This window comes from Oncorhynchus clarkii, chromosome 10 (assembly GCF_045791955.1).
Source record: "Oncorhynchus clarkii lewisi isolate Uvic-CL-2024 chromosome 10, UVic_Ocla_1.0, whole genome shotgun sequence".
NCBI lineage: Eukaryota > Metazoa > Chordata > Actinopteri > Salmoniformes > Salmonidae > Oncorhynchus > Oncorhynchus clarkii.
Genome location: NC_092156.1, coordinates 53,194,341 through 53,220,600, shown reverse-complemented (window position 1 = coordinate 53,220,600; position 26,260 = coordinate 53,194,341). Strand labels below are relative to the sequence as shown.

Below are 26,260 nucleotides of genomic sequence, written 5' to 3'. Positions count from 1 at the left end.
AGAAACAGTTCCTTAGTTACGGTGTATGACTTTGTGTTTGTGGTAACTAGAGACGACCCAACAATTGCAGAGTTCTGTTAAATACCCTGGTCAGTGTTGAACCGGCCTATGGTTCGTCGCGTGACACGGGGGGTGGGGGCAGTCTGGTTCCAAAACGAATGCTATCGTTTTTTACCCGCTGCAAACTACGAAAACCCGGGCGCCCAGGCCAGTTTAAGAGAATCCCCTCATTCAGTGAAACATGTTGTTTTAGCAACAAACTACCTTCTTGACAAACAAGATCAAACCAACTGAGGTATAAAGATTAAATAGCTAACGTTAGCATACAGCTAGCTAGTTGTTTTTCATGAGATAGCAGGATATTTCTTGCGGCTTTAGCTAAATCACGTTTTCCCTAGAAAGATAAAGTGGGCTGGGTGAGTGAGCTGACGTTAGCTTATTCAAAACCAGAGATAACCAAGGTCACATTGATTTGTATGGCAATGCGTTTAGTCTAAGACAAATAGCTACAGTAGCTTGCAAATTAAACTAGCTTGGCTAGCTAACTAAGCTATTCACATGGCTGGCATCTAAAAATAACTTTTTGATTTCCAGGAATGGCAGATAAAGACTTCAGCACAACACTGGCTTACACCAAGAGCCCGAAGGCGTCGAGGAGAACACATTTTCAGGTAGCTAGCTATAAACTGCTTGTTCAACACCTGTTTTTTACTGCCTCTGCTCAGCACGCATTACTAACGTACTCGTTATATGCCTAACGGCCTATACCAACATTTAAAAAATACTATAGTATACCATGATATAAATACTATAGTATTCACTGTAGTATTTTTTTGCGGTATTTACTGTATACTGTAGTATATACTGTAGTATTTACAGTTAACTATATTATAAATACTGTAGTAAAATAACTAGTATAGTAAATGTAATGTTTTTGCAGATTGTAGTATTTACTGGAGTGTTTTTGCTGATGTATTGTAGTGTTTTTGTTTTATTATCTTTGACATAGAAGTGATTCTCCTTGAGGAAACCTACTGGAGTTAAGTTTTTAAATATGAACAACTTCATAGATAAGAACACTATAACAATATGGCAGAAAATGAAACTACGGGCTCCCGAGTGGTGCAGCAGTCTAAGGCACTGCATCTCAGTGCTAGATGCGTCACTAGACCCTGGTTCGATTCCAGGCTGTATCAAAAACGGCCGTGATTGGGAGTCTCATAAGGCGGCACACATTTGGCCCAGCGTCATTAGGGTTTGGCCGGGGTAGGCCATCATTATAAAAACAAACAATATCAGTTCCTAAAAACACAACCTTAAGGAACAATCCTTGGATAGCTTTTCAGAATTTACCGGCATAGAAACTCTAAATGAGTTGTTAACAGGAAATACATGTATTTCCATGACATAATTCAAAAGTAATTATGGACTGACCAATGTCGATAGTTTCAAATACATGCAACTTAAAAGTTACGTATCTTAAAACTTAAGGGAATCTTATTTGAGTCAGAAACTGTATTTACCTTTATTTAACTAGGCAAGTCAGTTAAGAATAAGTTCTTATTTTCAATGACGGCCTAGGAACAGTGGGTTAACCTTTAGGTTACTAGTCCAACACTCTAACCACTCGGCTACCCTGCCGCCCCTAAATTATTTTTATATGATAGGGAAGATATCCAACTGACAGTCTCCTTGAAAAAAATATAAACTATTGTAACCAAGAACTGATGTTGGCACAAGAAAGTTGGAACATAATGAAATTACAGTTTACGAAAATGTACACTTAATCCAGTATAAGCAAATTTATTATACAAAAGAGACGGTGCTTGACTTGGGATGAAAGAAGTCCATGAGCTGTCTTTTTCCATGTTCATCCATTAGAAAATGTTCACCAAAATTCACAAATGACATTATGCAATAGAGACTTCTGATTATTCACTGTTAAGGATTTGACTATTATATGTCATGTCTAATGAGCAAGTAAGCATTATTGACACTGGAAGGTTGTCGTGCCTGATCCCATCCGATGAGAAGTATTTCTGTCTTAAATAAAGCCCTTTTGTGGGGAATAAGTCATTCTGATTGGCTGGTCTTGGCTCTCTAGTGGGTGGGCCTACACCCTCCCATGACTGGGCAGGGGCACAGCCATGTGAAATCCATAGATAAGGGCCTAATGAATCTATTTCAATTGACTGATATACTTACATGAACTATAACTCAGAAAAATCTTTGAAATGGTTGCGTTTATATTATTTAGGCTATCTACAGTGCTGGTGGAAAGGCGACAATGACACCAATACTTTAGCTGTAGTTAACTAGCAAGAAATTGCTACAAGTTATGTTTTGAATTGGCTATCTAGTTCGTCTGTCTGTCATTATTTCATACCTACTGCTGAAATGTCACGCTCTCTCTCCTCTGGCAATGGCCAACTCACCCTCTGGCAATGGCCCACTTAGTGAACCTGTGTTATTTTGTTTGTTTTTTCGCATGTACATAATGTTGCTGCTACTGTCTCTTATGACGAAAAGAGCTTCTGGACATCAGAACAACGATTACTCATCTTGAACTGAACAAATCATTTTTATTTAATGAGTTGGATGAGATGGATTTACTCGAGACACCCGACAAGGCCCTCATCCCCGTCATTCGCAGGAGGAAAATAAGGAGATATCGTGGACGACGGTCCGGGTGCTTCGTAAAGATCTGTCGCCAAGAGGGTAATCTACCTTTACCATCGGTCCTATTAACCAACGTACAATTAATCAATAATAAAATAGACGAACTACGAGCATGTATATCCTAACAACGGGACATTAATAACTGTAATATCTTATGTTTCACCGAGTCGTGGCTGAATGACCACATGATTAACATACAGCTGGCGGGTTTTAAGCTTTTTCGACAGTATAGAACACCGGCCTCTGGTAAGACAATGGGCAGCCTATGCATATTTGTCAACAACAGCTGGTGCACAAACTCTAAGGAAGTCTCGAGGTTTTGCTCGCCTGAGGTAGAGTATCTCATGATAAGCTGTAGACCACACTATCTAACTAGAATTTTCATCTGTATTTTTCGTATCTGTCTACATACCACCATAGACCGATGCTGGCACTAAGACCGCACTCAATGAGCTACACGGACTGGAATATGTTCGGGGATTCTTCCGATGGCATTGAGGAGTACACCATATCAATCACTTGCTTTATCAATAAGTGCATCAGTGACGTAGTCCCCACAGTGACTATGTGGATACCCCAACCAGAAGCCATGGATTACAGGCAACATCCGCACTGAGCTAAAGGGTAGAGCTGCCGCTTTCAAGGAGTGGGACTCTAACCTGGAAGCTGATAAGAAATCCCGCTATGCCTTCCGACAAACCATCAAACAGGCAAAGCGTCAATACAGGACTAAGATTGAACCATACTACACCGGCTCAGTCGCTTGTTGGATGTGGCAGGGCTTGCAAACTATTACAGACTACAAAGGGAAGCACAGCCATGAGCTGCCCAGTAACACAAACCTACCAGATGAGCTAAATTGCTTCTATGCTCGCTTCGAGGCAAGTAACACTGAAACATGCATGAGAGCACCAGCTGTTCTGGTTTTCTGTTCTGTTCTGGATGACTTTGTGATCACGCTCTCTGTAGCCGATGTGAGTAAGACATTAAAACAGGTCAACAGACCGATTACCAAGATGTGTACTCCGAGCATGCACTGACCAACTGACAAGTTTCTTCATTGATATTTTCAACCTGTCCCTGATTAACATTGTAATACCAACCTGTTTCAACAGAGTAGCATAGTCCCTGTGCTCAAGAACACTAAGGTAACCTGCCTAAATGACTACAGACCCGTAGCACTCACGTCTGTAGCCATGAAGTGCTTTGAAAGGCTGGTCATGGCTCACGTCAACACTATTATCCCAGAAACCCCAGACCCACTCCAATTTGCATACCGCCCCAACAGATCCACAGATGCAATCTCTATTGCACTCAACACTGCCCTTTCCCACCTGGACAAAATGAACACCTATGTGAGAATGCTATTCATTGACTACAGTTCAGCGTTCAACACCATAGTGCCCTCAAAGCTCATCACTAAGCTAAGGACCCTGGGACTATACACCTCCCTCTGCCACTGGATCCTGGACTTCCTGTCAGGTCACCCCCAGGTGGTAAGGGTAGGTAACAACACATCCGCCACACTGATCCTCAACATGGGGGCCCCTCAGGGGTGCGTGCTCAGTCCCCTCCTGTACTCCCTGTTCACTCATGACTGCACAGTCAGGCACGACTCCCAACACCATCAATAAGTTTGTTGATGACACAATAGTCATAGGCCTGATCACCGACAATGACGAGACAGCCTATAGGGAGGTCAGAGACCTGGCCGTGTGGTGCCTGCACATCAACCTCTCCCTCAAGACAAAGGAGAATGTTGTGGACTACAGGAAAAGGAGGACCGAGCACGCACACATTCTCATCGATGGGCTGTAGTGGAGCAGGTTGAGAGCTTCAAGTTCCTTGGTGTCCACATCACTGACAAACTAACATGGTCCAAGCACACCAAGACAGTTGTGAAGAGGGCACAACAAAACCTATTCCCCTTCAGGAGACTGAAAAGATTCTACAGCAGCACCATTGAGAGCATTCTGACGGGTTGCATCACTGCCTGGTATGGCAACTGCTCGGCCCTTGACCGCAAGGCACTACAGAGGGTAGTGCGTACAGCCCAGTACATCACTAGGGCCAAGCTTCCTGCCATGCAGGACCTCTATACCAGGCGTTGTCAAAGGAAGGCCCTAAAAATTGTCAGACTCCAGCCACCCTAGTCATAGACTGTTCTCTCTGCGACCGCACGGCAATCGGTACCGGAGCTTCTACCCCCAAGCCATAAGACTCCTGAACAGCTAATCAAATGGCTACCCAGACTATTTGCATTGCCCCTCCGCCCCCTCTATTTTTACGCTGCTGCTATTCTCTGTTATTATCTATGCATAGTCACTAACATGTACATATACCCCAATTACCTCGACTAACCGATGCCCCTGTATATTGACTTTGTATCTATACCCCCTGTATATAGCCTCGCTATTGTTATTTTACTGCTGCGCTTTAATTATTTACTTTTTTTTTGTACTTTTTTTTTGTATTTTAACTGCATTGTCGGTTAAGAGCTTGTTAGTAAGCAGTTCATTGTAAGGTCTGCAACTGTTTCGGCGCAAATGACAAATAAATTTGAATTTGAAATTCACAAATAAGTGTAAATTCATGTCTTAAGTGTAAATTAATAATCCATGCTTTCTGGGAATGGTATAAATTCTAGAAGTTTTGTGGGCGGAGCTAGAAAGTTGGCTGTCAGAAATATCACTATGTAAATGTACTTTTCATCTGTTTGTCTGCGTATTTGTAGACATGCCATATGGGGGTGTAGTGAGATACCCGATGGGTTGGACGATTCTCTTCTCATAACTCATCTTGAAAAAAAAACGTATACTCAAAACATGGAAATCAATCTGCCATCATTAACACAATGGAAAAATCTAATTAATTATTATTTAAATATTGAAATAGTTGGGCTATGGACAGAAACAAAATGGTGCAGTTTCAGGCCATGTGGCGGAAAGTAATGCGTGCTCTGGAGATGGGGAGTGTGTGCTCGTGGGTCTGGGCAGGGGTGATGTATGATGTTGTTTGAATGTGTATTGTTTGTTTAAAAAAAAATTAAGGACCTACTGGAGAAATACTAAAAGAGCTAATTTTCCATAACCTGTAGGTAGGTAGGACTGGGGTCTAAACAGATAGTTAAGAGCTTCTGCTCTTTTTTTATAACCTGTAGGGAACACAATATATGGTCTACACTTGGCATGTATGTAGGTTTCTCACTTATGGGTGGCACAAATTGGGATATGCGGGAGGGGAATGGGCAGGGTAGGCCTTTATACAAATTGGATACCATAGTATTTATAATACAAGTGTAGTGTTTTTGACCGGACTGTAGTGTTTTTGCGGACATTACTGTAGTTTAACTACAGTGATTTGAGTGGATAATACTGTAGTATTTACTTTAGTATTCTACAGTATACTACACTTTACTACAGAATTCTGTAGTAAGTACTATAGTATTCTATGGTAAACTGTAGTATTTTTTTCATGAGGTTAAGTCATAGGCTAGAACGAAGAGAGCCTACCTTTCATCTGTGGCTTGAAGGTATAGGTCTAGGTATAGGCCTAGCTTAGTAAACACAATTTATAGGCCCAAATCTCAATGGAGTTGCAATGAGTGTCTGCGGAGTTTGCCGCTATCAGTCGATACTTATAAAAATGTCCATTATTTAATGCTTACCTTGTACCTATGTTTGTCCTGTGTAACTTTTAAGCTTTTCTTTGGGTGCATTTTGTTGCATTTTACACAAAAAATATGAATTCTGACAACTCTGAAACAATCAGGATAAGCACAGGTACACAGTAAGCATCACAAAATGTATATTTATAAAAGTATTGAGTGGTACAACACGTTTCTGACAGCCTTCTTCCATTCCAGAGCATGCTAGAAAGCTAATTAGCACTAGTGGTCCCTCTGTCTTCCGCCTGTCTTCTGTAAACACAGGCTGTAACATGGAGATATGGCCATGAGGGAACACTAACCATAACCCTATAAAGGTGTGTAGTAGTTTAAAATATAATTTATCACTGATTTGAAAGTTAAGTTCCATATGTTTCCAAAACTGTATCAAATGCGAGGAGTATTTGGGTTTAGAAAAAGCTTCGGTTAATCAAACTGAACATGAAATGACTCCAAAAGAGTCATGACAAAGGCTAAATGATCTGTAATCTGTCAGAATGTTTGCATTAACGTGATACTGTTATGTGCACCAGGTGTTTGATGTGTACCTTGGAGACATTAAACTTCCTGTTTAGGTTTCGGACCCACTGAGACACATTAACATGGATAAAATTGTATGACGTACATCGTTGTCTGGTTTTGTCAATCAAAAGTACAACACAAATCAACTATCGGACGAGTTGAAAGAGGGACCGTTTTTTTTGGTCGGTCAGTCATGATCCGTCATGATCCGTTGTCAATCATATGGCAACACATATGACTCCTATTTAAAAAGCGTGCTCTCCCATCCAAAATTCTCGGAATCAAAATCAGTGTCTTGGCACACTAAGGGCCAGCTCAGTCTCGACTCTCTAGTTGGCCAGCCCAAAAAGGTTAGAGTTCAAATGGTTGGTGACAAAATCATATACAGTGCCTTGCGAAAGTATTCGGCCCCCTTGAACTTTGCGACCTTTTGCCACATTTCAGGCTTCAAACATAAAGATATAAAACTGTATTTTTTTGTGAAGAATCAACAACAAGTGGGACACAATCATGAAGTCGAACGACATTTATTGGATATTTCAAACTTTTTTAACAAATCAAAAACTGAAAAATTGGGCGTGCAAAATTATTCAGCCCCCTTAAGTTAATACTTTGTAGCGCCACCTTTTGCTGTGATTACCGCTGTAAGTCGCTTGGGGTATGTCTCTATCAGTTTTGCACATCGAGAGACTGAAATTTTTTCCCATTCCTCCTTGCAAAACAGCTCGAGCTCAGTGAGGTTGGATGGAGAGCATTTGTGAACAGCAGTTTTCAGTTCTTTCCACAGATTCTCGATTGGATTCAGGTCTGGACTTTGACTTGGCCATTCTAACACCTGGATATGTTTATTTTTGAACCATTCCATTGTAGATTTTGCTTTATGTTTTGGATCATTGTCTTGTTGGAAGACAAATCTCCGTCCCAGTCTCAGGTCTTTTGCAGACTCCATCAGGTTTTCTTCCAGAATGGTCCTGTATTTGGCTCCATCCATCTTCCCATCAATTTTAACCATCTGCCCTGTCCCTGCTGAAGAAAAGCAGGCCCAAACCATGATGCTGCCACCACCATGTTTGACAGTGGGGATGGTGTGTTCAGCTGGGTTGCTTTTACGCCAAACATAACGTTTTGCATTGTTGCCAAAAAGTTCAATTTTGGTTTCATCTGACCAGAGCACCTTCTTCCACATGTTTGGTGTGTCTCCCAGGTGGCTTGTGGCAAACTTTAAACGACACTTTTTATGGATATCTTTAAGAAATGGCTTTCTTCTTGCCACTCTTCCATAAAGGCCAGATTTGTGCAATATATGACTGATTGTTGTCCTATGGACAGAGTCTCCCACCTCAGCTGTAGATCTCTGCAGTTCATCCAGAGTGATCATGGGCCTCTTGGCTGCATCTCTGATCAGTCTTCTCCTTGTATGAGCTGAACGTTTAGAGGGACGGCCAGATCTTGGTAGATTTGCAGTGGTCTGATACTCCTTCCATTTCAATATTATCGCTTGCACAGTGCTCCTTGGGATGTTTAAAGCTTGGGAAATCTTTTTGTATCCAAATCCGGCTTTAAACTTCTTCACAACAGTATCTCGGACCTGCCTGGTGTGTTCCTTGTTCTTCATGATGCTCTCTGCGCTTTTAACGGACCTCTGAGACTATCACAGTGCAGGTGCATTTATACGGAGACTTGATTACACACAGGTGGATTGTATTTATCATCATTAGTCATTTAGGTCAACATTGGATCATTCAGAGATCCTCACTGAACTTCTGGAGAGAGTTTGCTGCACTGAAAGTAAAGGGGCTGAATAATTTTGCACGCCCATTTTTTCAGTTTTTGATTTGTTAAAAAAGTTTGAAATATCCAATAAATGTCGTTCCACTTCATGATTGTGTCCCACTTGTTGTTGATTCTTCACAAAAAAATACAGTTTTATATCTTTATGTTTGAAGCCTGAAATGTGGCAAAAGTTCGCAAAGTTCAAGGGGGCCGAATACTTTCGCAAGGCACTGTATATACAAAAGAGGTAGTGTGCTGTATATCTAGGCCTCAATTTTCAGCTGGCGCTAAGTAGACGCAAGTGTCAAATGCACGTTGGTTTTACAATTTCGTAATTGTCCAGCCCCAACGCCAAGTAAGGTAATTTACCTGTCTAACATCAGCACGCTTGCGCTGAGGTAGGAGGGGTGGTAATATTTGAGGTGTCCTTACAAAGAAGCGCAAAAGGGACAATTTCAAGCAGCGCTAATGAGAAGTTAAGACCCACAAAAAGCAGGTCTTAACGTAGCGCAGTTGATCATGGCATGGATTTGAGAGCAGAAGCGCAGCCTATCCATCCATGGCGCGCAGTGTCCATGGAAGGAGAGATGTGCCTTCTGTGCCGGTGAATCTCGTATTTAGAAACATAACAAAACAATTGGTTTCCCCCCCATTTGGTTTCTCCCCAAACCAAGCATAGCCTACCCTCCTCTTAATCAAGGCTGATTTAGCAGTATCGCATAGGTGCGTCTTTTTTATCCTGGCCATTAGACAGAAGTAGCCTATGAACAAAAGGGTTTTAAAATGGTCTACTGAGAGTGCTTTGAAATACACTGAGTGTACAAAACATTAAGGACACCTTCCTAATATTGAGTTGCACCCCCCCCCCCCCCCCCCCTTCTTAGGATGAGCTGGAGGCAGCTGTTTCTGCTAGAGCAAGTAAAAAGAAGACTGACCAATACTCCTATTCGGATGACTTTGATGAAGATGGTAAGACATTAGTCATACTAATGAGTGGCACATACATCGATCACTCGAAATCGGAACTTCAGTGATCTTAAATCCCCCCTATTACACTATCAGTTCATATTGGCAAGCTACATTTTACATTAGGCAACACTGTTATAAGTTGACCACCAAATTACTGACAGATGTGTTTGTAATATTTTCCTAGATGTGTTGAAAGAACTTCTCAATTCAAGAAAAAAGAGAATCAATACCTTCAAGGCTGGAAAGAAGAAAGCCAAGATCAACGACTTCAACCTGTCGGACGATGAGGAGGAAAGCGAAAGGCCGACGAGAGTTTCGTTCATGAAGACGCGAAAGGCCACTTCCCCCTTACAAGATTTGGCGACACCTGACCCACATAAAAATGAACAAACAGACGGCTTTATTGGAGGTAGCAGCGACCAGAAGGATTCGGACTCCTCACTGCACTTTAAAAACCCTCATCAAGACTACACAGAAACCTCGGCATCACAGAACAGTCAATTGAAATCTCCTCTTTCCCTACCCTCGCAACCAAGTCAAACAGAATCCCCATTACAATCAACTTCGGAGAACAACAGCCATTGGGATTCTCCCTTGCCCCTGCCATCTAATGGTGGTCTGTTGGAAACCCCATTGCCCTTGCCGTCTGAAAATAGTGTGGAGAGCAAAGAATCGAGGACTGGAGGAAAAGGAAAGCTAGCTACTCCACTGCCACTCTTCAGATGTGCATCCTTGACAGGTTTCTTCAAATCTCCTTCAATTCATAGCTTGTTCCTGTCATCAATATGCACAATGTTATGTATGATGTATTGGATATGGTCATGACACAATTTGTGGGTGACATTGGTTCATTGTTATCTTATTTTTGTCAGCTATCATATCTGTTTGTAGCTATAGTCTTAGGAATTATTAGGTATTATTGTCTAATCCCTTTCCCATTCAGACAGCGTTGTCGAGAATGAGCCACCCAGACCCAAACCCAGGCAGAGGACCCTGAGGGTGAGCAGTCAAACCGAGGCAGAGCCTGTCGCCGTGGACAAGGAAACTCCTCCTAGCAGACCCCCCACCTCCTCTGTGTCCATCTCTCTTTCCTCTATTGACCAGGGTGAAATGGCCAGCCCCCCCACTACTTCATCTTCTAGCAAAACATCCGCCAGGAGTCATAGTCGACAAGTGAGTAACGTGATGTTGTCTTATTGATACTTTGACCTGGACCAGAAACGGGTAACTTGGTGCCAGGTTTGTTTGTGCCATCTTGCCAACTCCTATTGTTCTTGTCAGATGGACATTGTTGCTTGGCTTGACTATGACCATACAGTAAGAGTTGGCAAGACAGCAGATCTGGGGGCCAGGCTAAGACACCATGGAATCATTTTGACCCCACGGGGTGAGATCTTGCGTGGCGCCCCAGATCGAGGGAGATTATCAGTGGTCTTGTATGTCTTCCATTTCCTAATAATTGCTCCCACAGTAAATTTCTTCAAACCAAGCTGCTTACCTATTGCAGATTCAGTCTTCCCAGCCTGGTGCAGGTCTACAATTTTGTTTCTGGTGTCCTATGACAGCTCTTTGGTCTTGGCCATAGTGGAGTTTGGAGTGTGACTGTTTGAGGTTGTGGACAGGTGTCTTTTATACTGATAACAAGTTCAAACAGGTGCCATTAATACAGGTAACGAGTGAAGGACAGAGGAGCCTCTTAAAGAAGAAGTTACAGGTCTGTGAGAGCCAGAAATCTTGCTTATTTGTAGGTGACCAAATACTTATTTTCCACCATAATTTGCAAATAAATTCATAAAAAATCCTACAATGTGATTTTCTGGATTTTTTTTTTCATTTTGTCTGTCATAGTTGAAGTGTACCTATGATGAAAATTACAGGCCTCATCTTTTTAAGAGGGAGAACTTGCACAATTGGTGGCTGACTAAATACTTTTTTGCCCCACTGTAACTGTCAAAATAAAAGAAACACTTGAGTAAATGAGGGATACAAAGTGTATTGAAAGCAGGTGCTTCCACACAGGTGTCGAATTGACATCCCATCATGCTTGGGGTCATGTACTAGTAACCGAAAGGTTGTAAGATCGAATCCCCTAGCTGACAAGGTAAAAATCTGTCGTTCTGCCCCTGAACGAGGCAGTTAACCCACTGTTCATAGGCCGTCGTTGAAAAATAAGAATATGTTCTTAACTGACTTGCCTATTTAAATAAATCAAATGAATGTATAAAAATGCTGGGCAGGCCCAGTTGGCCATTATTTTTGCTACCATGGTGGAAAGGAGAGATCTCAGTGACTTTGAAAGAGGGGTGATTGTTTGGGCACGTTTGGCAGGAGCTACAGTGACAAAGACTGTTTCACGATATGCCATGGCCGTCTCAGTCACCAGAGATCAACCCAATCGATCACTTATGCACCACCATCAACAAAACACAAAGTGATGGAATTTCTCGTGGAAGAATAGTTCCAGACACTATGCCAAGGTGCATTGAAGCTGTTCTGGCGGCTTATGGTGGTCCAACGACCTAATTAAGACACTGTTTCCTTTATTTTGGCATTTACCTATAGATTATCTAAGAGTCTACATCTTTATTATCCCTACTATCTATACTAGTGGTCAATTTCTATGACCCAGCTGCTAGTGCCTTGGGATGGGTATAAGCAATATGGATTTTGAAAGTAGCTCTACCTGTGCCGCAGATGGACAGAGTGGGATTTTTGCCATGTTGCTTATACCTGTCTCAGTCCTTTCAGATTGTCAGAAGTTCTTAAGGGAGGGAGGAATGGCCTTTCTTTTTCAACTCCGATTTATACTTATCACATCTGTCACTATCGTAACATATTTGAGGAGAAGTCATAATAAACTGCGGCAAATAGATCAGTTAGATAATGCAGACAATGTTGTAATGGTAGTCAAAAACAACGGCACCATCGATTAGCTGGCCCTTATCACAACCTTTGGATGATGACCATATGACACAAATGCACATTTCGGACTCACATTGGACAATAAAGTCATATTGTATTTTTGTATTTCACCACAGGGCCCCGTAGGAGACCACTCCATCTCATCTAAACTCCGCAAATCGTCCTCTTCAACCATAGGTCAGCAGTCAAACTCGCTGTACAAATCTACTGATGGCACCTGGAGTAGAGGTAAGAAGTATGGGTGACATTTTCTGCTCGCTAAACAGCACTTGTGTGCAAAGTAAAACAACTGATATGCCTACATCCAGCTGCAAGTATTGTTAGCTATCTGTAATTTAAGCAGAAATAAACTATTGTACTAAAAAGCACGCTCAAGGGAGATTCTTTCATAAGCATGCTTTTTAGTCCAGGCATAGATTTATTCTGGGTCTGGTTGGAAACTTCCCCTTAGTGTTTACCTCAGAGCCATATAGAGAGAGAGTTAGGCCAGGTTTTAGAATGGCCACCATGCTAGCGCCCATATAACCTTGAGAACTTTATTCTTGTAATGTTGATGATGCAATACAAAAGCGCCTCTGACAGTTCTCTATGAAATGACCCGCTGTAAACAAGAAAAACAAAGCAGCGAATTTAAGACTTTAAAAAAATATATATTATTGATTAGCATTCATGTGTTGTAGTGTCAACAGTGAAAGCATATCTGCTTTTACTGGACATCTTCATAGGTTTTGAAAACTATTAGAAATGAACAGCACAACGCAGAAGCGTTGATTATCACTTAGCAAGGGCTATGGAGGAAAAAGTGGCACTCGACACGTTCAGCCACATTGGCCTAACTCTGTTTACATTGAGTGTACAAAACATTAGAAACACTTTCCTAATATTGAATGGCAACCCCTTTTGGCCTCAGAACAGCCTACATTTGTCAGGGCATGGACACTACAAGGTGTTGAAAGCTTTCCACAGGGATGCTGGCCCATGTTGACTCCCAATATTTCCCACAGTTGTGTCAAGTTGGCTGGATGTCCTCTGGGTGGTGGACCATTCTTGATACACACATGATACTGTTGAGTGTTAAATACCCAGCAACATTGCAGTTCATGACACACTCTAACCGGTGCACACGACACCAAGTACCATACCCCGTTCAAAGGCACTTTTTTTTCTTGCCCATTCACCCTCTGAATGGCACACATACAGTGGGGCAAAAAAGTATTTAGTCAGCCACCAATTGTTCAAGTTCTCCCACTTAAAAAGATGAGAGGCCTGTAATTTTCATCATAGGTACACTTCAACTATGACAGACAAAATGAGAAGAAAAAAAATCCAGAAAATCACAATGTGGGATTTTAATGAATTTATTTGCAAATTATGGTGGAAAATAAGTATTTGGTCAATAACAAAAGTTTATCTCAATACTTTGTTATATACCCTTTGTTGGCATTGACAGAGGTCAAACGTTTTCTGTAAGTCTTCACAAGGTTTTCACACACTGTTGCTGGTATTTTGGCCCATTCCTCCATGCAGATCTCCTCTAGAGCAGTGATGTTTTGGGGCTGTTGCTGGGCAACACGGACTTTCAACTCCCTCCAAAGATTTTCTATGGGGTTGAGATCTGGAGACTGGCTAGGCCACTCCAGGACCTTGAAATGCTTCTTACGAAGCCACTCCTTCGTTGCCCGGGCGGTGTGTTTGGGATCATTGTCATGCTGAAAGACCCGGCCACGTTTCATCTTCAATGCCCTTGCTGATGGAAGGAGGTTTTCACTCAATCTCACGATACATGGCCCCATTCATTATTTCCTTTACACGGATCAGTCCTCCTGGTCCCTTTGCAGAAAAACAGCCCCAAATCATGTTTCCACCCCCATGCTTCACAGTAGGTATGGTGTTCTTTGGATGCAACTCAGCATTCTTTGTCCTCCAAACACGACGAGTTGAGTTTTTACCGAAAAGTTCTATTTTGGTTTCATCTGACCATATGACATTCTCCCAATCTTCTTCTGGATCATCCAAATGCTCTCTAGCAAACTTCAGACGGGCCTGGACATGTACTGGCTTAAGCAGGGGGACACGTCTGGCACTGCAGGATTTGAGTCCCTGGCGGCGTAGTGTGTTACTGATGGTAGGCTTTGTTACTTTGGTCCCAGCTCTCTGCAGGTCATTCACTAGGTCCCCCCGTGTGGTTCTGGGATTTTTGCTCACCGTTCTTGTGATCATTTTGACCCCACGGGTGAGATCTTGCGTGGAGCCCCAGATCGAGGGAGATTATCAGTGGTCTTGTATGTCTTCCATTTCCTAATTATTGCTCCCACAGTTGATTTCTTCAAACCAAGCTGCAGATTCAGTCTTCCCAGCCTGGTGCAGGTCTACAATTTTGTTTCTGGTGTCCTTTGACAGCTCTTTGGTCCTGGCCATAGTGGAGTTTGGAGTGTGACTGTTTGAGGTTGTGGACAGGTGTCTTTTATACTGATAACAAGTTCAAACAGGTGCCATTAATACAGGTAACGAGTGGATGACAGAGCCTCTTAAAGAAGAAGTTACAGGTCTGTGAGAGCCAGAAATCTTGCTTGTTTGTAGGTGACAAAATACTTATTTTCCACCATATTTGCAAATAAATTCATAAAAAATCCTACAATGTGATTTCTCATTTTGTCTGTCATAGTTGAAGTGTACCTATGATGAAAATTACAGACCTCTCATCTTTTTAAGTGGGAGAACTTGCACAATTGGTGGCTGACTAAATACTTTTTTCCCCCACTGTACACAATCCATGTCTCAATTGTCTCAAGGCTTAAAAATCCTTCTTTAACCTGCCTCCTCCCCTTCATCTACAATGATTTGAAGTGGATTTAACAAGTGATATCAATAAGGGATCATAGCTTTGACCTGGATTCACCTGGTCAATCTGTCAGGTTTTCTACTGTATATGACTCCTGATGCACGCTATGCATTTGTGAGCTGCAGTATTCAAAAATTGTTTGAAAATATGAATTTGGACTTGATAGGTAATGTGTGTGCCCAGGCAGGTTATAAGCAAAGACACTGCATAAACATTGCAAAATTGCATAATTGTCTAAGTTGTTTCAAGAAAGACAACATGGACAACATCCAACACATTCTAAAAACTCAATTTCTTTTTACAGATGGACATACTTCAGAAGACAGCAAGGCAAAGGATGGAAAATACTCCACATCATTTGAAGAATATCAAGTAAGTAATCTACTAGAGGTCGATCGGTCATGACTTTTCAACGCCGATACCGATTGTTGGTTGACCAAAACAAGCAGATACCGATGAATCAATATTTTTTTTTTCATGTATTTATTTATTTGTAATCATGACAATTACAACAATACTGAATGACCTCTTATATTTTAACTTAATACATCAATCAAATCATTTTAGCCTCAAATAAATAATGAAACATGTTCAATTTGGTTTAAATAATGCAAAAACAAAGTGTTGGAGAAGAAAGTAAAAGTGCAATATGTGCCATGTAAAAAAGCTAACGTTTAAGTTCCTTGGTCAGAACATGAGAACATATGTTAAAAGGAACCACCAGCTTTCATGAGTCTTCAATATTCCCAGGTAAGAAGTTTTAGGTTGAGGTTATTATAGGAATTATAGGACTATTTCTCTATACCATTTGTATTTCATATACTTTTGAATATTTGATGTTCTTATAGGCACTTTAGTATTGCCAGTGTAACAGTATAGCTTCCGTCCCTTTCCTCGCCCCTACCTGGGCTCGAACCAGGAACACATCGACAACAGCCACCCTTGAAGCATCGTTACCCATCGCTCCACAAAAGCTGCGGTCCTTGCAGAGCAAGGGGAACAACTACTCCAAGTCTGAGCGAGTGATGTTTGAAATGCTATTAGCGCGCACCCCGCTAACTAGCTAGCCATTTCACATCGGTTACACCGGCCTAATCTCGGGAGTTGATAGGCTTGAAGTCATAAACAGCGCAATGCTTGAAGCATTGCGAAGAGCTGCTGGCAAACGCACAAGTGATGTTTGAATGAATGCTTACGAGCCTGCTGCTGCTCAGTCAGACTGCTATATCAAATATAATTATAACATAATAACACACAAATATGAGCCTTAGGTCATTAATATGGTCAAATCCGGAAACTATCATTTCGAAAATAAAACGTTTATTCTTTCAGTGAAATACGGAACCGTTCCGTATTTTATCTAACGGATGGCATCCCTAAGTCTAAATATTGCTGTTACATTGTACAACCTTCAATGTTATGTCATAATTATATACAATTCTGGCAAATTAGTTACGGCCTTTGTTAGGAATAAATGGACTTCACACAGTTCGCAATGAACCAGGCAGCCCAAACTGCTGCATATACCCTGACTGCTTGCACGGAACGCAAGAGAAGTGACAATTCCCCTAGTTATAAGAAATTCATGTTAGCAGGCATTAGTAACTAAATATGCAGGTTTAAAAATATATACTTGTGTATTGATTTTAAATGAAGGCATTGATGTTTATGGTTAGGTACATTGGTGCAACGACAGTGCTTTTTTCGCAAATGCGCTTGTTAAATCATCACCCGTTTGTCAAAGTAGGCTGTGATTCAATGAGAAATTAACAGGCACCGCATCGATTATATGCAATGCAGGACATGCTAGATATACTAGTAATATCATCAACCATGTGTAGTTAACTAGTGATTATGTTAAGATTGATTGTTTTTTATAAGATAAGTTTAATGCTAGCTAGCAACTTACCTTGGCTTCTTGCTGCCCTCGCGTAACAGGTAGTCAGCCTGCCACACAGGCTCCTCGTGGAGTGCAATGTAAGGCAGGTGGTTAGAGCGTTGGACTAGTAACCGGAAGGTTGCAAAAACGAATATCCGAGCTGACAAGGTAAAAATCTGTCATTCTGCCCCTGAACAAGGAAGTTAACGCACCGTTCCTAGGCCGTCATTGAAAATAAGAATGTGTTCTTAAATGACTAGCCTAGTTAAATAAAGTTTTTTTATTTTTTATAATCGGCAAATCGGTGTCCAAAAATACAGATTACCGATTGTTATGAAAACTTGAAATCGGCCCTAATTAATCGGCCATTCCGATTAATCGGTCGACCTCTATAATCTACTACTGTTTTAATTTGCTTTGTTATTGATGATGCCATCTGATTTGACTAAATCTGATATTTTTGTATTGCCTATCATATACCTAAAGTATTAGCTTCACCCCACTTTGTAATAATTTTGGAAAATTAACAATACTCACCAGTATAAAATTACATCCAACCACAGTAGCAGGTTTTGATAAAGGCTCCATCCAGTAAAAATCAGACTGCATTAAGGGACATTTTAACCTAAAACTAAACTGAGCTATAACTTTCTCTTTCCTAAAACTCCTCACCACACTGTTTTAGCGAGTGGGATTTACAGAAAATCGAGTGATTAGAAAACTTATTGAGAGTGATTGTGATAAGTGATTGTGATGATTGTGATAAGGTCCAGGAGTTTTCATGTAGGTGATTCATGCTTCTTCTCAGGACGATTCAGAGGATCACCCAGATCATATAAGCAGACTCAGCCATGTGACTGAGAACTCTATCGACACCAGGTAAACACCATATTTCTCTATACATTTATCTAAATCTTGCAGGGAAATCCTTCCTTTTCTATTTACCCATGGCCTCAACTATATTATACTTTGCAAACTATAGGATAGTAGTATGCTTAATGCAATAAAATCTTCCATTATTGGTAGGTTAATAACTACTACACAGTACTGCAACATGATATTCCATTCTATTTTCAAATACTATGACATTGTTTGAAACGTAACTACTGCTTTTAATAAGGGCAAGGCAACCGGCAACATGACCGAATGAATACAAACAGTGTAGCTATTCCCTCCGCAAGGCAATCAAACAAGCTAAGCGTCAGTATAGAGACAAAGTAGAGTCTCAATTCAGGGTCACCTCCACCCTACCTGACACCCTAGACCCACTCCAATTTGCTTACCGCCCCAATAGGTCCACAGACGACGCAATCACACTGCACACTGCCCTAACCCATCTCGACAAGAGGAATAACCTATGTAAGAATGCTGTTCATCGACTACAGCTCAGCATTTAACACCATAGTACCCTCCAAACTCGTTATTAAGCTCGAGACCCTAGATCTTGACCCCGCCCTGTGCAACTGGGTCCTGGACATTCTGACAGGCCGCCCCCAGGCGGTGAGGGTAGGAAACAACATCTCCACCCCGCTGATCCTCAACACTGGGGCCCCACAAATGTGCATTCTCCGCCCTCTCCTGTACTCCCTGTTCACCCATGACTGCGTGGCCATGCACGCCTCCAACTCATTCATCAAGTTTGCAGACGACACTACAGTGGTAGGCTTGATTATCAACAACGACGAGACAGCCTACCGGGAGGAGGTGAGGGCCCTCGGAGTGTGGTGTCAGGAAAATAACCTCACACGCAACGTCAACAAAACAAAGGAGATGATCCTGGACTTCAGGAAACAGCAGAGGGAGCACCCCCCTATCCACATCAACGGGACAGTAGTGGAGAAGGTGGAAAGTTTTTTTAAGTTCCTCGGCGTACACATCACGGACAAACTGAAATGGTCCAACCACACAGACAGCTAGGTGAAGAAGCTGAATAAATTTAGCATGTCACCAAAACACTCAAAAACTTTTACAGATGTACAATTGAGAGCATCCTGTCAGGCTGTATCACCGCCTGGTAGGGCAATTGCTCGCCCACAACCGCAAGGCTCTCCAGAGGGTAGTGAGGTCTGCACAACGCAACACCGGGGGCAAACTACCTGCCCTCCAGGACGACCTACACCACCCGATGTCACAGGAAGGCCAAAAAGATCATCAAGGACAACAACCACCCGAGCCACTGCCTGTTCACCTCGCTATCATCCAGAAGGCGAGGTCAGTACAGGTGCATGAAAGCTGGGACCGAGAGACTGAAAAACAGCTTCTATCTCAAGGCCATCAGACTGTTAAACAGCCATCACTAACATTTAGTGGCTGCTGTCGACATACTGACTCAAATCTCGAGCCACTTTAATAATTCAAAATTGGATGTAATAACAAGAAATTCATGGGGATCATTTTCATTTCTGGTAAACCTTGGTCATTCCTATTTTGTTTTTATTTCCTTAGGCCTTCAAGTTCTCTGACAAAAAGCTCCCGAAAGTCGCAGAGTGTGTGTTCGTACACAGCAGAGTCCAAATACTTGGGGTCGCTGAAAGTTCTGGATCGTAAAGTGCAGCTGAAGGAAGCAGAGCCCGGATCTGCAGATTCTCTCAGGGCGGCCATATACCAGGTATGGGCAGGATTTGATTGGATGACTTTGATTGGATGACTTTGTAAATATGCATGATTGTGATATGTGGCAGGAGTTTTCCCTGACCGTGTGACCTGATCAGAAAACCTTTGGGCCCTATGCAGAATATATGAGAAAGATGAAATGGTATCTTTTGTGTCTCCGTTATGATTATTAATTTACGATACAGTGCATTTGGAAAGTATTCAGACCCCTTGACTTTTTCCACATTTTGTTACGTAAAAACATCCAACTCAAGGATGATCAATGGAAACTAGATGCACCTGAGTTCAATTTCGAGTCTCATAGCAAAGGATCTGAATACTTATGTAAATAAGGTACGTGTTTTATTTTCAATACATTTGCAAAAAAAACAAACAGTTCGCTTTGTCTTTATGGGGTAATTGTCTATAGATTGTTGAGGAACATTCTTTATTAAATCCATTTTAGAATAAGGCTGTAACATAACAACATTTTGAAAAAGTAAAGGTGTTTGAATACTTTCCGAATGCACTGTATCTACCCTACCTCGTGTGTGTGTGTGTGTGTGTGTGTGTGTGTGTGTGTGTGTGTGTGTGTGTGTGTGTATACAGATATATATACACACCATAACCATTTTCTGAAAATAACAGGAATGGCTGAAAAAAAAAAGGGAGAAGTTGCAAGAGACAATGCAAACAAGGAAAGAGGAACAAACATTAAAGGAAGAGAAGAGGAGAAAGGTAAAGGTGAAAATGTTGTCACTGCATCTTAAAAGTTTAATTTATTTGCAGAATAATATTTCTATAATCAATTTATAGATTTTTAAACAATTATTCAGATAGTTGAATGGACACTATTAAGATAATTCATTTTAAGAATGACCTTGCCGCCCAAGGTATATAACTTAAACTACAAATGCAGCCGTTTTAGGTCCTGTAGGTCTTAAGAGCACCTCATGTATTAATAGTAAATGATACAAGAAGAAAACAGCTAATCATCAAATAACACATATTACCTCTGTCCACAGGATGAGCAAGCTAAAATGGACGATGCCAAGGCCTCTTATGAGGCTTGGAAAGAAAAGAAAACCGAAGTCATCAAAGCAAAAGTCAAAGAAAAGCAAGATGTGATCAAAAAGAAGCAAAGAGAAATTTATGAACAAGAAGAGAAAAAGGAATCTGCTAAAAAGGTATATACTGTGTGTACAAAACATTAAGAACACCTGCTCTTTCCATAACATAGACTGACCAGATAAATCCATGTGAAAGCTATGATCCCTTCTTGTATGTCACTTGTTAAATCCACTTCAATCCGTGTAGATGAAGGGGAGGAGACGGGTTAAAGAAGGATTTTTAAGCCATGAGATATTTGAGACATTGATTGTGTATGTGTCCCATGGGCAATACAAAATATGGAAGTGTGTTTTGAACGGGGTATGATAGTAGGTGGCTAACGCACCAGTTTGTGGTCCAAGGTCCAATGCAGCCATTTTTTATCTCAATATAAAATCATTTCTGAGTGACAATTAAGTACCCAGGTCAAAAAGCTTCTTAGCAAAGAGCAACATTCTGGGAGGGGTCTGAGTGGGGAGGGGAAAGCTGAAAACTAGGGGTTATTGGCATAGAGGTTTGGAACTCTTTCTTATTGGTCTAATAACTAATTTACTGACTGGTGATGTCAGGCCAAAACTCCATCCCACCAAAACAGGCTGAAATTTCAGGCAGTCTTTTCAAACTGCTCTTACACTAAAAGGGCATTATCATAATTTTCTCAATTCCACAGTATTATTCCAACCTGGTAGTGTGGAAATGTGTAAATATAAAACAGTCAAAACGCATTTTTGATTGCGCTGGGCCTTTAAGTAGTTATTAAGCGTCACAGAATATATCTCAATGCATTATCTGCATTTATGCTAACATTATCTGCATTTATTCATATCGTTATGAATGTATCTCCCTGCAGGTTTTTGAAAAGTGGAAGCAGGGACATGATGAACTTCTCAAAGAGAGATACACGAAACAGAAGGAGGTTGAAAATAAACTAAAACAGAAGAAAGAAGAGAAGGAAGAGGAGAGAAAGAGAGATTCCATATCTGCCATTTCTAATTGGTGAGAGCATCAAATGGTGGTCCTTGGTGGCCCAATTTGGTTAAGGTGTGGCACTAGCAATGTCAAGGTCGTGGGTTCAATTCCTGCAGGGATCACAAACATATTAAAATGTATGCTGACTACTGTAGACTAAGTCACTTTGGGTAAATTTGCCTGCTAAGTGGCATATTATTTTTCAAACATCAGTTTGATGTTGATCTTTTCTAAAGTAACAAGCTTTGATGAAAGCTCTTTAAAATCACAGATAGAAATGTATTGGTCAGTTACACTAGAGGACGTTACAGTATTGGCATAGATACAGGATATGAAAGAATCAAACTATACAATTGCCTTTTTTCTTCCCCTGGAAATTACATAGGAATGAAAGGAAGAAGGATGTTGTCCATGAAAAAGTGAAAACGGAGCGTCGGAAAGAGAAGATCAAAGAGGAAGAGGAGAGATACGAAAAAGAAGAGAAGGATAGGATGGCCTTGGAGATGTATGAAAAATGGCTGGTATGTACACTACCATTTTTTTGTCCATGAAAATAACATCAAATTGATCAGAAATACAGTGTAGACATTGTTAATGTTGTAAATGACTATTGTAGCAGAAAACGGCAGATAAAAATAATAATAATAATAAAAAATGATGGAATATAGGCCCATTATCAGCAACCATCACTCCTGTGTTCCAATGGCATGTTGTGTTAGCTAATCCAAGTTTATAATTTTAAAAGGCTAATTGATCATTAGAAAACCCTTTTGCAATTATGTTAGCACAGCTGAAATGGTTGTCCTGATTAAAGAAGCAATAAAACTGGCCTTTAGACTGGTTGAGTATCTGGAGCATCAGCATTTGGGTTCGATTACAGGCTCAAAATGGCCAGAAACAAAGACCTTTCTTCTGAAACTCATCAGTCTATTCTTGTTCTGAGAAATTGAGGCTATTCCATGCGCAAAATTGCTGAAGATGTTGTACAACACTGTGTACTACTCCCAGAGCAAACTGGCTCTAACTGGCTCTAACCAGAATAGAAAGAGGAGTGGGAGGCCCCGGTGCACAACTGAGCAAGAGGACAAGTACATTAGAGTGTCTAGTTTGAGAAACCGACGCCTCACAAGTCCTCAACTGGCAGCTTCATTAAGGAGTACCCGCAAAACACAACGTCAACAGTGAAGAGGTGACTCCGGGATGCTGGCCTTCTAGGCAGAGTTCCTCTGTCCAGTGTCTGTGTTCTTTTGCCCATCTTAATCTTTTATTTTTTTTGGCCAGTCTGTGATATGGCTTTTTCTTTGCAACTCTGCCTAGAAGGCCAGCATCCCGGAGTCGCCTCTTCACTGTTGACGTTGAGACTGATGTTTTGCGGGTACTGTTTAATGAAGCTTCCATTTGAGGACTTGTGAAGCTTCTGCTTCTCAAGCTAGACACTCTAATGTACTTGTCCTCTTGCTCGGTTGTGCACCGGGGCCTCCCACTCCCCATTCTATTCTGGTTAGAGCCAATTTGCGCTGTTCTGTGACGGGAGTAGTACACATTTCTTGGCAATTTCTCGCATGGAATAGCCTTCATTTCTCAGAACAAGAATAGACTGACAAGTTTCAGAAGAAAGGTCTTTGTTTCTGGTTATTTTGAGCCTGTAATTGAGCCCACAAATGCTGATGCTCCAGATACTCAACTAGTCTCAAGAAGGTCAGTTTTACTTCTTTAATCAGGACAAAAGTTTTCAGCTGTTCTAACATACTTGCAAAAGGGTTTTCTAATGATCAATTAGACTTTTAAAATTATACACTTAGCTAATCTAACACAACGTGCCATTGGAACACAGGAGTGATGGTTGTTGATGATGGGCCTCTGTACGCTTATGTAGATCTTGCATTAAAAAATCTGTTTCCAGCTACAATAGTCATTTACAACGTTAGTAATGTCTACACTGTATTTCTGATCAATTTGATGTTATTTTAATGGTCAAAAAATTAGCTTTTCTTTAAAAAACAAGGACATTTCTAAGTGACCCCAAACTTTTGAACGGTAGTGTATGCACACAGACCACATTTAAGCGGCTTTATAGTCCCAGTCGGTATTCACGTAATAATAAGGAATTCCCCTCGACCACGCCCACAAATTGGGGAAAACCAACATCCTATTGGATCCCCTTGTAAAAGAGGCAACTTTGTCGTCAACTTTTTTCTTATACAGAAATAACAAATCAAATCAAATTTAATTGGTCACATTCACATATTTAGCAGATGTTATTGCGGGTGTTCCACATTTTGTTACGTTACAGCCTTTTTTCTGAAATTGATGTTTTTTTAAATATATGTTAGTTTTTTTTAATCAATAGTGAAGACATCAAAACTATGAAATAACACATGGAATCATGTACTATCCAAAAAAGTGTTAAACAACTCAAAATATATTGTATATCTTCAAAGTAGCCACCCTTTGCCTTGATGACAGCTTGAAGTAGCAGTTTTTATTTTTTTACACTTTTACATTGACAAATTCAAGGCACTTTCTGAATTGACTGACTTCAATTCGAATTGAACCCAACCCGCCATGTTGACAATTAAATGTTCTGCCAATTGAGCTACTATTTTTTTGTCTGCACTTCTCCTACAGAGAAGGAAAGAACGCCAACAGACAAGACAGAGGAAGGAGAGACAGATACAAGCTATTCTACAAGACGATCCACCGCCCCCTTGGAGTCCACCTAGTAAAACTGTGCCCTTTGGAAAATAATCCCTGCACAGCCTATGGATTTATGTCACTAAATATGGAGTTTGCCTATTTAGATTGTTGTATGTTTTTATCATGGCTGAAATTGTGTTATTTATGAAATTGTACAAAATTAAATTGAATGATTTTTGGAATTCTGTGTACTTTTTTCTGTATTGAAATGTAATTTTGCATGACACATTTCTTCATGACTTCATACATGGAGAAACTCAACACAACAGAGCCATACATACTATGTATGTACAGTACACTTTGTGTGTGTGTGTGTGTGTGTGTGTGTGTGTGTGTGTGTGTGTGTGTGTGTGTGTGTGTGTGTGTGTATATATATACAGTGCCTTGCGAAAGTATTCGGCCCCCTTGAACTTTGCGACCTTTTGCCACATTTCAGGCTTCAAACATAAAGATATAAAACTGTATTTTTTTGTGAAGAATCAACAACAAGTGGGACACAATCATGAAGTGGAACGACATTTATTGGATATTTAAAACTTTTTTAACAAATCAAAAACTGAAAAATTGGGCGTGCAAAATTATTCAGCCCCTTTACTTTCAGTGCAGCAAACTCTCCAGAAGTTCAGTGAGGATCTCTGAATGATCCAATGTTGACCTAAATGACTAATGATGATAAATACAATCCACCTGTGTGTAATCAAGTCTCCGTATAAATGCACCTGCACTGTGATAGTCTCAGAGGTCCGTCAAAAGCGCAGAGAGCATCATGAAGAACAAGGAACACACCAGGCAGGTCCGAGATACTGTTGTGAAGAAGTTTAAAGCCGGATTTGGATACAAAAAGATTTCCCAAGCTTTAAACATCCCAAGGAGCACTGTGCAAGCGATAATATTGAAATGGAAGGAGTATCAGACCACTGCAAATCTACCAAGACCTGGCCGTCCCTCTAAACTTTCAGCTCATACAAGGAGAAGACTGATCAGAGATGCAGCCAAGAGGCCCATGATCACTCTGGATGAACTGCAGAGATCTACAGCTGAGGTGGGAGGCTCTGTCCATAGGACAACAATCAGTCATATATTGCACAAATCTGGCCTTTATGGAAGAGTGGCAAGAAGAAAGCCATTTCTTAAAGATATCCATAAAACGTGTTGTTTAAAGTTTGCCACAAGCCACCTGGGAGACACACCAAACATGTGGAAGAAGGTGCTCTGGTCAGATGAAACCAAAATTGAACTTTTTGGCAACAATGCAAAACGTTATGTTTGGCGTAAACGCAACACAGCTCATCACCCTGAACACACCATCCCCACTGTCAAACATGGTGGTGGCAGCATCATGGTTTGGGCCTGCTTTTCTTCAGCTGGGACAGGGAAGATGGTTAAAATTGATGGGAAGATGGGTGGAGCCAAATACAGGACCATTCTGGAAGAAAACCTGATGGAGTCTGCAAAAGACCTGAGACTGGGATGGAGATTTGTCTTCCAACAAGACAATGATCCAAAACATAAAGCAAAATCTACAATGGAATGGTTCAAAAATAAACATATCCAGGTGTTAGAATGGCCAAGTCAAAGTCCAGACCTGAATCCAATCGTGAATCTGTGGAAAGAACTGAAAACTGCTGTTCACAAATGC

The 26,260-nt window shown here is 41.0% G+C and overlaps 1 protein-coding gene across 1 annotated transcript; it reads left to right on the top strand.

The window, feature by feature from the left end:
• LOC139419649 (microtubule-associated protein 9) lies at positions 1–24,803 on the top strand. Its single transcript, XM_071169635.1, has 14 exons — positions 1–295; positions 595–671; positions 9,526–9,610; positions 9,795–10,349; positions 10,554–10,783; positions 12,649–12,760; positions 15,679–15,746; positions 18,062–18,132; positions 19,699–19,861; positions 20,494–20,583; positions 20,871–21,032; positions 21,806–21,951; positions 22,310–22,445; positions 24,553–24,803. Exons 2-14 carry the CDS (start codon positions 597–599, stop codon positions 24,670–24,672), a joined length of 2,013 nt encoding a protein of 670 aa, XP_071025736.1. The 5' UTR covers positions 1–295; positions 595–596; the 3' UTR covers positions 24,673–24,803.
• The last annotated feature ends 1,457 nt before the right edge of the window (positions 24,804–26,260 follow it).